This window comes from Pseudoliparis swirei, chromosome 3, assembly GCF_029220125.1.
Source record: "Pseudoliparis swirei isolate HS2019 ecotype Mariana Trench chromosome 3, NWPU_hadal_v1, whole genome shotgun sequence".
Taxonomy (NCBI): Eukaryota; Metazoa; Chordata; class Actinopteri; order Perciformes; family Liparidae; genus Pseudoliparis; species Pseudoliparis swirei.
The window spans coordinates 22,700,435-22,712,740 of NC_079390.1; the positions used below are offsets into that span (position 1 = coordinate 22,700,435).

Below are 12,306 nucleotides of genomic sequence, written 5' to 3' on the forward strand. Positions count from 1 at the left end.
GAGGATGGAAGAAGGAGTAGGATGGAAGAAGGAGAAGGATGGGAGGAGGAGGATGGAAGAAGGAGAAGGATGGGAGGAGGATGGAAGAAGGAGTAGGATGAAAGAGGAGGATGGGAGGAGGCTGGAAGAAGGAGTAGGATAGAAGGAGGATGAGGTAAGGCAAGATAACAATTCTCTTCATCCGGGTGTTGAAGATTAAGTCGTGACAGGAAAAACAAAAACAACAACAACAACAACCACAACCCACGAGAGGCAGGTGAGCGATGAAGCCACGAAACAAGGGAAATAAAAAAAAAAGGTAGAAAATCATATTTTTAAGAGACACCTTTTCTATAAAAGAAAACAAAAAAATAAAAACAAAGCCACAAGAAGCTCCAGAGCGTATTGTACCGTTCATATATTAAATCAATCAATTATTTAAGGTTTTTTAAATGACATTGCAGACGCGCAGAGGGGGAACCGGAACTGCCAATCGGGGGGGGGGGGGGGGCTAGACCAACAACAAAAAAGATGTTTTGCACAGAATATCAGATCCTACACGTATGTACACAACAGATACAGGCACTTGTATATCTTTGGTTGGAAAAACCCAACATTGCGAGAGTAATGCATTCACAGAGCTTTGTGTCCCCTTGTCGGATCTCCAGGGTTCACGAGGCAACTGGGATGTTTATTTAAGTTTCTTCTTCTTCTTCTTTTCTTTGCGCGTGTCACAGGTACGTTCTGGCGTGACCCTCCGAGGCCTTTTCAACCCTTTGACAGTGCCACCTGCAACACAAGGAAAGGGTCTCAGTGACGCTCGTGGAAGGGAATGAAAATGGCTCAATGCAGGACATCAATGGTGCGGGCCTCCAGAGAAACAACACGCACACGCACAGACACATAACAAATATAAATATATATGTGTATAAATATATATATACACTACCGTTCAAAAGTTTGGGATCACTTAGAAATGTCCTTATTTTTCAAAGAAAAGCATTGTTTTTTTCAATGGAGATAACATTAAATCAATCAGAAATACACATGTATATATAAATATGTATATATAAATACGCAAATATCTAATTAAATATATCCAACTAATATATATAGATAAATATATATATATACACATAAATAATATATATATAAATAATATGTATAAACAAATATATATATATGTATAAATATATATATATATATATACTAGTGCTGTGAAAAATAACGCGTTAACTCAGTTAATCCAATTTCAGGTTTAACTAGTTTTTGTTTTTTAACGCATTTAACGCATGCGCAGAATGAGCTTCCAATCCGTCTGTTGTTGGTCGACGGGACGAAAAAAAAGTCACTTGCAAAATGAGCTTCCAATGCACCACTTCAATCTGAACTCTGTCCGCTCTCATGCAGACGGTCTGTTCATCGGTAATGATCCTTCCGCAGGTTCACCTCCGGAAACCTTGTTACGACTTTTACTTCCTGTAGATCAGGGTCTCAACACGTCGATCGCGACCTGCCAGTCGATCGCGCGTAGTGTCGGTAGATCGCATGACATTAAAAGATTGGCCCGCCCCTGACATGTTCTCTATAGCACGTCTTTGTTCTTTTATTAAACTAAACGTCTGTTGTTGATCGTATCTCCACAGCAGCATGTCATTTCTGTCTCTTGGCGTTGCGTTAACATATCGATCACAGAGCTCCGTGCGCGCGCGCCGGACCGAGCAAAAAAAGTCACTTGTCAATCTGTCCACCTGTCCGGGCCGGTGAGGTTTCAGCTTTGCAGCGGTGTCCCGCCGTCCCTTCATCACGGCCCAGTTCATGAAGAAAACCCACACAGTCAGTTTGCCTCAGCAGCTGCTAGAGGAAGACTAGAGGCCTTTAGATTGTATCATGGTGGAGTTCATGGTTGACAAACAAGAGAAAAATGTTCTGTTTAACCTCCTGTTACCTTTACATTTACTAACATATTTTACCCTCGGGGTCAATTTGACCCCAGCAATTAAAACCTCCAGAAAATTATTAGAATTAATATTGCTTCCCAAGTTTAAGTGTGAGGTACTTTATGTTTGTTTGTTGACTACCTAAATAGCCCTTTAAATAAATAAAAAAGTTGATATTTCTGATATGTTTGACTCAGTGAAATACAGCCTGGGGTCAAATTGACCCCAAAGAACACCGACATTAAACATTGAATGGGGTCAAATTGACCCGAAAGGTAACAGGAGGGTTAAACATTCTGTTTAGGATGAAGATGTATTAATGTTCCATATGGAAGAAAACTGCTAAATAACTGCTGAGTTGCAGCACCATTGTATAGAAGAATGTATAAATGTATATATCCGTCTTTTGTCATAAATCTCTATGTTCTCACAAAATATACCGAGAATATCGGTAATATGTGATTAATCATGATTAATCCCCAAAAACCTGTGATTAACCCGATTAAACATTTTAATCGTTTCACAGCCCTAATATATACAGAAATATATATATACACATACATAATATATATATATATAAATAATATGTATAAATAAATATATATATTTATGTATAAATATATAAATCTATATACGCACACACGCAAATATCTGAATAAATATCTAAATACACATATATATATATATATGGGATTGCTGTGACACATTGACTCATTTGATAACCGTTTGTCATAGCAGCTTGACATGGCTCTATCTCTCCAGTGGAGAATAAAGTTGAGATAACTCAACGTAGTTTGGCATAAATGTCAATCCAAATATATTTATAATGCCCAAAATAACAAATTCATCAAACGTGTCACCAGTCAAGAGGATCAGTATCCATCGAGGAGATGAGTCTCCACCTCTGACTTTGAATAGATTAAGAATATTTGTTTTAATAACTGTAATAACCTATAGTGGCCGGTGGGCAGAGACGCAGCCGTGTGATTGGCTCGCGTCTTTAACCGATCCCGGGTCAATCAATGCGTTGCTGGAGCTACCTGTTCTCGTCACATATCTCGGCCGGTGTCTGCTGTACCTTCTCGGGACAGAAGTCGGGGATGGTTTGCCGCACTTTGCCGGGCCGCCCCTTGATGACCGCGTAGCAGAACATCGTGATGACCATGACGAACAGGAAGTAGCTCGTGTGCATCAGGTGCAGGTTGATGAGGGAGCGGTCGTCCTGGTGAGGGGCCGGTCAGAATTAGATTTCACAGTAACTGCAGGTTTTTGGATATAAATCAATTGTTTTTCATTAAAATGTGTTATAATAACAATAATAATAAATACATATTTATATATATATAATATATATAATTGTTGTATATATATAATTTAAATTATAAATATATATTCATATATTTATGTATATATAAATTAATAATAATAAATATATAAATAAATATATACATTTAATCTTAATTTATATATATATGAATACATATATTTTATATATTAAAATATATATATATATATAGTTTATTATTATTATATATAATTAATAATAGTAATAATAATAAATATGTATTTATTTATTATTATTATAAACAAATGTAACCAAAGTAAACAAATCCTGACAGAATAATTTGCACAGTAACTGTCAGAAATTCAAAAAATTACCTTTCTACTTGGTTATCTAAATGAAATCATACAATTAAAATGATTAGGAAATACAATATAATAATAATTATGATTATAATAAGAATAATAATAATAACAACGGTCATCACGTAAACCAGGAACTCTACATAAAGGAGGCGGAGACTCACATCGGGGACGATGACCGTCAGCTTTGGGTTGAGCGCGTGGTACAGCTTGCCGACGGCTCCCTTGTAGCACCAGAAGGGGTTGTAGTCCTGGCTGTACTTGGTGTCCGAGTCGCGGGCCGTGGTGAACACCTTGTACCACGACGTGGCGTTGGTGTACGTCTCGGGCACGCAGTGCGACGGCTGCCTGTAAACCAAAAAACAAATTAATTTGTGACAGTTTTATAGTTTAAACCCCCCCACTCCCCATTGTGCAGTAACCTTTGTTAACCCCCCCAGGCAGAGATATAACTCACACTGTGACCGGGAAGACGTTGCTGGCCGCCGCGATGGTCATGCAGGTGCTGAACACCGCCTGCTCGCAGTGGCCGTGCAGCACGCACTCGTCAGAGTTCCAGGAGACGGGCAGCGTGAAAGTGATGTTTATTTCTTCGTGGGCTTCCCGGCCTACGCACACACACAAAAACAAAAACAAAAAACACAAAAAGTGAGCATGTGAGATTGTGGCTAAATGAAGGCGACGAGGGAACATTTATTTCTCTTTCCAGGTTGTTGCCAGGCAGAAACCCTCCAGTGTGCCGCGCTCACAGGGCCCTCTACTCGCTCATCCACCCCCCTCCTCGGTATGTTGACGTGGGACTACTTGCCGGCCACGGTCCGACTAAAACAACCGACAGGCCTGAAGAATGTGGCCTCTCGGCTCGATGAGGAGAGCCCAGAAAGCGCCGCGTACAAACTCCCCCACGGCGGGCTGACGCATTATTTATCAAACCGCGAAAAGGGAATTGGAAGATTAGAAGATTATCGGGGGAAACACTGCACTTTAAATAATGAAGTGGGACAAATATTAGATTCTCCTGATTCTCACCAGCAAAAAGTCAAACGACGGAGAAGGAGGACGTCGATTTCTCACTGAATGGAATTTGTGTCAAATTGATCTGAAGGCTAATTATTAGATGGGAAAAGTAGTAAAAATAAAAAAAGCAGCAAAAAAACCACCTTGTCTTTTCTATTAATGCGGCTTTTATACGTGGTGTCCAGTGTCCAGGTCAAATGCGTTAAAATAAATAGGAGGTATTGGTTCATTACTCACATAAAAGGACACAATTATAACAAAAGATTCAATAGACTCTATATAATAAATAATTTAAATGATTTCTTAAAATTAAATTATTTTCAAAATTCTTAAAATGATCATTAATACAAAAAACGATCCCAAATGTCCAAATAATTCAATGTCTAATTCACAAACGGTGTGTTATTTATTACGACTCTTCTTATTTTATCAATGCCGTGCACGATAACTGAAGGTCAACAGATGGATCTCTGGAAGAAGAAGCGGCGTCGCTCCTTATTGACTTATTGCTCATCCGGTCTATTGGGTTTAAAATGAAAAGACACGGCAAACAGCTCGACCCGTTGCCGAGCCAACGGCGCCGCGAAGAGGAAGACAAACAAAAAGACGAGTGAGGGGTCGCTCAGAGGTCGCCAGAAGCGTGACCCCGATGTGAGCGATGCTCTCTGGTCATTTTAATGTTGGATTCGAATAAAATAGTTTTACAGACACGAGCTTCCTCTGAGATAAAGAGAGTATGAAGATAGAAAAACATATAATAATACTAATAATAATATTAATAATAATAATAGTAATGATAATAATAATAGTAATAACAATAATATTATTATTAATAATAATAGTAATAATATTAATAATAATAATATTAATTATAATGTTAATAATAATAGTAATGATAATAAAAAATAGTAATAATAATAGTGATAATAATAGTGATAATAATAATAATAATAACTGCACTTCCTTTGGGGGCCATAACGAAGACACACGAGCTCTCAGGAGACAGGAAGGTGAACTAAAGTCACGCTTCACTCCGCTTTCTGAAACCTCCAGGAGGACCGAATGGGAGGAGCTAAATGTTACGCAACGCTGCCACCATCACCGCAGAGACGTTGAAGTTAAAACTCATTTAAAAAAAAGGAGAAACTCTCTTAATTAACTCGGTTCATCACCTCCGTGCAGTAAAGGCATCAAACCGGTTCTTGCCGGGTGACACACACACTAAACACACTTCTCCCAACGACAATAACAATGTTTGTTTATGTCGGATTACACGGAGCCAGGTGATCCGTACTTTACTGTGATAGGTGAGGTGTAAGCGGTTTTGTCTCCAGCCTGAGACGGTTGTTGTTGTTGTACGATTCTTCGCAACGTTAAATGTCATTTTCAATCGTGAACTCACAATGAAAATATACAAAATATATATTTCAATCACACTTTATATATTTGTTGAAAGCGCTAAAACACACACACACACACACACACACAGAGACACAGAGACAGACACACAGAGACACACACACACACACACACACACACAGAGACACACACACACAGAGACAGACACACACACGCCCTACCATAAAGGCCGACCTGCTGCCCCAGCACGGTGGCGTACAGGTGGGTGATGTTGCGCGAGTAGCCTCCAAAGGGGCGCTGGGGGTCCAGCGTGAGCGTGATGGGCACCGAGATGTTGACGCCGCCCGAGTCGTCCAGCGGCGGCGGCGCCTGGGTGCTGGAGCGCGCCCGGCCGCCGGTCACCACCACGCTCTCCGGCGTGGTCGACTCGTTCAGGCCGTGCTTCATCGTCGTTTGTCAGAGGCGAGATCAGAAGAAGAGCGTTGAGCGCGGCAGGGGGGTCAACCAGGAGAGTGAACAGAGTCACATCACCACTCAGCGCTCGCCCGTCATTGTCACCACCACGCCTCCGGCGGTCGACTCCAGGCCGGCGCTAGCTCGCTTTCCTCCCCGCTCCGCAGGTCCAGCAGGGTCCAGATGCAGCAGGCAGGAAGGAAGGTGTTCCAGGGGGGGGGGCAACCAACAGTCACCACCACATCTCATACCACCACCGGCGTCTCACACACCATCACGACCTCCACGCCTCCCACTCAGATCCACAAGGTCGTTATCCTGTCAGTGCACTTTGAAGCCCCATTTTGCAACATCCCATGTGGAGGAGGGCGGAGGAGGGTGTGGAGGAGGGTGGAGGAGGGCGGAGGAGGGAGGAGGGAGGAGGAGGGCGGAGGAGGGTGTGGAGGAGGGTGGAGGAGGGTGTGGAGGAGGGAGGAGGGTGGAGGAGGGTGGAGGAGGGCGGAGGAGGGTGTGGAGGAGGGAGGAGGGTGGAGGAGGAGGGCGGAGGAGGGTGTGGAGGAGGGTGGAGGAGGGTGTGGAGGAGGGTGGAGGAGGGTGTGGATGAGGGTGTGGAGGAGGGCGGAAGAGGGTGGAGAGTGGAGGAGGGCGGAAGAGGGTGGAGGGAGGAGGAGGGCGGAAGAGGGTGGAGGAGGGCTGAGGAGGGCGGAGGAGGGTGGTGGAGGGAGGAGGAGGGCGGAGGAGGGCGGAGGAGGGAGGAGGAGGGCGGAGGAGGGTGGTGGAGGCGGAGGAGGGCTGAGGAGGCGGAGGAGGGTGGTGGAGGGAGGAGGAGGGGCGGAGAAGGGAGGAGGAGGGCGGAGGAGGGTGGTGGAGGGTGGTGGAGGAGGAGGAGGGCGGAGAAGGGAGGAGGAGGGCTGAGGAGGGCGGAGGAGGGTGGTGGAGGGAGGAGGAGGGTGGTGGAGGGAGGAGGAGGGCGGAGGAGGGTGGTGGAGGGAGGAGGAGGAGGTGGGCGGTGGAGGGCGGAGGAGGGTGGTGGAGGGCTGAGGAGGGCGGAGGAGGGCGGTGGAGGGCTGAGGAGGGCGGAGGAGGGTGGAGGAGGGAGGAGGAGGCGGAGGAGGCGGTGGAGGCGGAGGAGGCGGAGGAGGGTGGTGGAGGAGGAGGAGGAGGCGGAGGTGGGCTGAGGAGGGTGGTGGAGGGAGGAGGAGGGCGGAGAAGGGAGGAGGAGGGCTGAGGAGGGCGGAGGAGGGTGGTGGAGGTGGTGGAGGAGGAGGAGGGCGGAGAAGGGAGGAGGGTGGAGGAGGGTGGTGGAGGGAGGAGGAGGGTGGTGGAGGGAGGAGGAGGGCGGAGGAGGGCTGAGGAGGGCGGAGGAGGGTGGAGGAGGGAGGAGGAGGGAGGAGGAGGGCGGAGGAGGGTGGTGGAGGGAGGAGGAGGGCGGAGGAGGGCGGTGGAGGGCTGAGGAGGGTGGTGGAGGGCGGAGGAGGGCGGTGGAGGGCTGAGGAGGGCGGAGGAGGGTGGAGGAGGGAGGAGGAGGGCGGAGGAGGGCGGAGGAGGGTGGAGGAGGGAGGAGGAGGGTGGAGGAGGGTGGTGGAGGGAGGAGGAGGGCGGAGGAGGGCTGAGGAGGGTGGTGGAGGGAGGAGGAGGGCGGAGAAGGGAGGAGGAGGCGGAGGAGGGTGGTGGAGGTGGTGGAGGGAGGAGGAGGGGGGAGAAGGGAGGAGGAGGGCTGAGGAGGGCGGAGGAGGTGGTGGAGGGAGGAGGAGGGTGGTGGAGGGAGGGGGAGGGCGGAGGAGGGCGGAGGAGGCGGAGGAGGTGGTGGAGGGAGGAGGAGGGAGGAGGTGGGCGGAGGAGGGTGGTGGAGGGAGGAGGAGGCGGAGGAGGGCGGTGGAGGCGGAGGAGGGTGGTGGAGGGCGGAGGAGGGCGGTGGAGGGCTGAGGAGGGCGGAGGAGGGTGGTGGAGGGAGGAGGAGGGCGGAGGAGGGCGGTGGAGGGTGGAGGAGGGTGGAGGAGGGTGGAGGATGAATGCAGGAGCCTCGCAGCCAGAGGGAGAAGCTGCTGCTCCTGCATCTCCTGCCAGATGGACCGTCGGCCGCGGTGGGAATTGTCTTCTTACATCCTCCCTCAGGCTCTTCCGAGGCACCGATATCACCGGAGCTTCGCAGACGGATGAAATCACACTTTGACTGGTTTCCCTTTTCTTCTCTCCAGCCGTCGTCTTTTCAGTCACGTGTGCGTGTATTGGAGCCAGATGGAAGGGGACAGGAGATGCTAAGATGTGCTGTAGAGGTTGCACAGTACATAAAAAAAGAAGAACACCTGGATTTCCTCATTTTTACAAGGTAACTAGCTCCAGTGAGCCTCACTGACGGAGCTGGGGGAGACCGGGGAAGGTTGAATAAGGTGCAACGCTTTGGGGAAATGCAAAGGCGATAAACATCGTGGACCCTGTTCTGCGACGGGAGAGATTCTTAAATGGAGCAGGTAATTAAATTAAATCTCTTTTTCCTTCTTCTCTTTAAACTCACCTCCGTGAACTCCGGAGACTTGATCTCTTTGATCTTGAAGAAGTAGCCGATGGTCAGGAAGGCGATGGCCACCGCACTGACGCTGACCATGAAGATGACCAGCGGCGGACGGTTGTTGATGTAGCTTCTCAGGTTCTCTACAGGGTTCAACAGGTACACCTGCAGACGGGCACGCACACAACGTGTGAGCAATGCTCTCATGTCTCAAAGGGGCTTTCTAATAATTAGACCGAACACAAGACACTCTGAATGATTCAATATCCATTGGAGGTGCAACGGATCATAAAACACGCGGTTTCGGGTCACGGCTCGGCTCAGCGCAAACTAAATATAGAACTTTTAGAGATCGCTGATCATTGATGGTCATGGTCAACCAGGCTCCGGGTTACTTTTCAGCTCATAATTCATCTCCAATGTGTATTTTATTTTACTGTGAAAACATCTCATTCAAAACAACCACATTTATTCAAGATTCTCACCAAATCGACGACGTTTTAACGCATCGTGTTCACGTTATAATGTACGTTTTGCTTTGGATCTAGAAATCTGACCTGAATAGATAACCACTGCCTGGCCATAAACTCCTAAGACGTAGGTTGAAAATAAATGGGCCAGAAAATGTAGTCGTGGGTGTGCTGACGGCTGAATATTATGTATGCAAAACACGTTTCCGAAGCCACATGCTCAGACAGGAACATCCTGTTGCTCCTGAAGAACAAACAAGTGTCTCTGGAGCCCGTCCCGTCAGACATGAGGGACTGGGTGACTTTGCTGCTGCTACTCACTACTTGCGTTTTCCAATTGTCATCGATAGTTTTGAGGTTTTAAAACGTCGCGCCTACAGCTCTGCTATTCAAACTGTTTCTGGAAAACAATCAACTGTTCAGGGTGCTGTGCATGTAAACTTCTAGAATTTCTGTTTCGTCTTTTTACTTTGACAGACTTTACTGAGCAAAACTATTTTACACAAGCACAGATCACTTTGTATTGCTTCTATTTTGTGATTATATTAATTGAATTTGATATTTATCTATTTAATGGAATTATATATTATATTACATTTTCTTTTATGGAGCACGTTGTGACAATCAACTTGAAGTGTAATATAATTTTTTTTATTTTTTATTATGAACTCTTTCCACAGTTTTATATAGTGTAACTTGTGTTTTTAAGTGTTTACTAAAGTGTAAAAGAAGCACCATAACTGTTGATGCAGGTAAATTCCCAAATCCTTCTCTATGCAGCTGCCTGCTCGTGCGGTATTTAAAGTTTTACTTAAGTTCTACTTGTGTCGTTTTGTTCCTGCAAAAATACTAAGATGAGCTGAAGAGTTGAGCAAGAATTTAAAAGTTGACATCTTTGGGAACAGAATGATAAATAACGTTTAATTGTATCGTGTTGCAGGGGAGCTCAACTAACTCGGTTAGTCCGGAGAGGTTGTTTGTTTACGTTGTGGAGAGTGAGGACATCTGGTTTTAAACAGGATAACATTAACAGGATAATATATAACATTAAACAGGGGCGCTTTGTGTTCGTCTTCTTCCTCCTCCTCCTCCTCCGCAGCAGCCAGGTGACCCGAGCTGTCAACCTCAGAGCTAGGTACGCTAGTTAGCTTAGCTACCTGGCCTTCAGACAACTGTGACACATTAAGCATCAAACTGTCACATTGCCAACAAACAGCTGGCGTGCGGTTAACGTCACGAAACAACACGTCGTCGGTGCTTACCATTTTTTCGACGGATGTTAGCTGGGAGGTCCGTCGCGAGACAGCAAATAAAAGGCAGCAGTTGTTGTTGTTGTTTTTTGTTGCTAGCAAGCTAACGTTGCTAGCACGCTAGTCCCTCGTCGACCAGACTTTCAGCTCCTTCACATTCTTTGCTTTAAAGTTCGCTGCCGCCGCGGTGAGAAATGTCTCTCGCGGACACAGTCTGGTGTGTGTGTGTGTGTGTGGGGGGGGGGGAATAACGTCAACACCGTATCTGGATCCTCCCCTCCGACATCTCCTCCGCGCACCCGCACTGAGAAGTGGAGACGGCGCTGCGCCGCGTGATCGGTATTCCCGTAGAATGTGGGCCCGGAAAGCGGTCGGCCACGCGCTCGAGCGTACGTTGTTTACGTAGTCAACGGAGTGTTTACACTTTTTTTTGTGAGGGTTTGCTGCGTTTAGGTAAGAAGGGTTTGCCCAACTGACGTTTGGTCGGATGTTTCTAACTTAATATTGATGTGGTATGGAATGATATGGAAGTATTAACAATGACAACAACAGTTATTATTAATTTAGGTAAATTGAAAACAGTAGATCCGTGTTGTCCCTCGGCTTACGTCATGTTACCAGAGAGCTACAGGAAATACGATACGTGTCCTTCAAAATAAAACAACATATCACCTTTTTAAAGTAAGATATGACCCTCGCATGATGTTCGAGGTGTCAAAACAAAGTATACTTACGACTGTAAATCTAAATCAGTTATACTTTAAATGTAATAAACACATTTCCATTGGTAGTATAACTTTTATTTGTACACCTAAACCGGAAGTGCATCGCGTCCTTACAAAGATGCAGTTTCCAAAAGTCTAATTATATTATATTATATTTTACTTTATTCATCCTCAGGGGGAAATTTCTTGCCACAGCAGCAACACATTTATTTACAAATATACAATACAATACAATAAAATAGTAGGGCAAGTTACATTTAAGTATTTAAATAATAAATGAAAATGTAAAAAATAAAGTATAAAGTGACAACAATACAATACAATAAAAATAGCAGGGCATGTTAGATTTAAGAATTGATTTATTTTTTATAAATAAACGAAACGATGTATGCCACAACCCCAATATGATGCTTGCTTTTATTTTACGTTTTACAAATTAATTGTCTTAATTTGTTGGGGATATTACAGTTATGCAATCAGATGGTGAAAGTGCACTGACTAAAACATCAAGTGATTTTGATGAAGTGAAGTGCTCCAGTTCAGCAGATGGCGGTACACACCTCCTGCTACTCGTTTAAAGGTCCACTGTGTCACTCACAATGAACCCCAACCAAGGGTGGAGGAAGAGAATCCAGGGGGCTTTGTGCAGCCCATGCTGTAGATCCGTGTTGTCCCTCGGCTTACGTCAAGTTACCAGAGAGCTACAGGAAATACGATACGTGTCCTTCAAAATAAAACAACATATCACCTTTTTAAAGTAAGATATGACCCTCGCATGATGTTCGAGGTGTCGAAACAAAGTATACTTACTTAATTAAGACTGTGAATATAAATCAGTTATACTTTAAATGGAATAAACACATTTCCATCGGTAGTATAACTTTTATTTGTAGACCTAAACCGGAAGTGCATCGCGTCTTTACAAAGTAAAAGCAGCTTACTTGACGCTGGTGAGCTCTC

General features: G+C 45.5%; 1 protein-coding gene across 1 annotated transcript; it reads right to left on the bottom strand.

The window, feature by feature from the left end:
* Positions 1-373: 373 nt before the first annotated feature.
* On the bottom strand, positions 374-10,855 carry tmem248 (transmembrane protein 248). The gene is given in 7 exon segments (XM_056442075.1): positions 374-768; positions 2,960-3,141; positions 3,728-3,911; positions 4,021-4,171; positions 6,161-6,472; positions 8,904-9,066; positions 10,634-10,855. Coding segments are annotated over 7 exon segments (1,053 nt in total). The 5' UTR covers positions 10,637-10,855; the 3' UTR covers positions 374-710.
* Between the last annotated feature and the right edge of the window lie 1,451 nt (positions 10,856-12,306).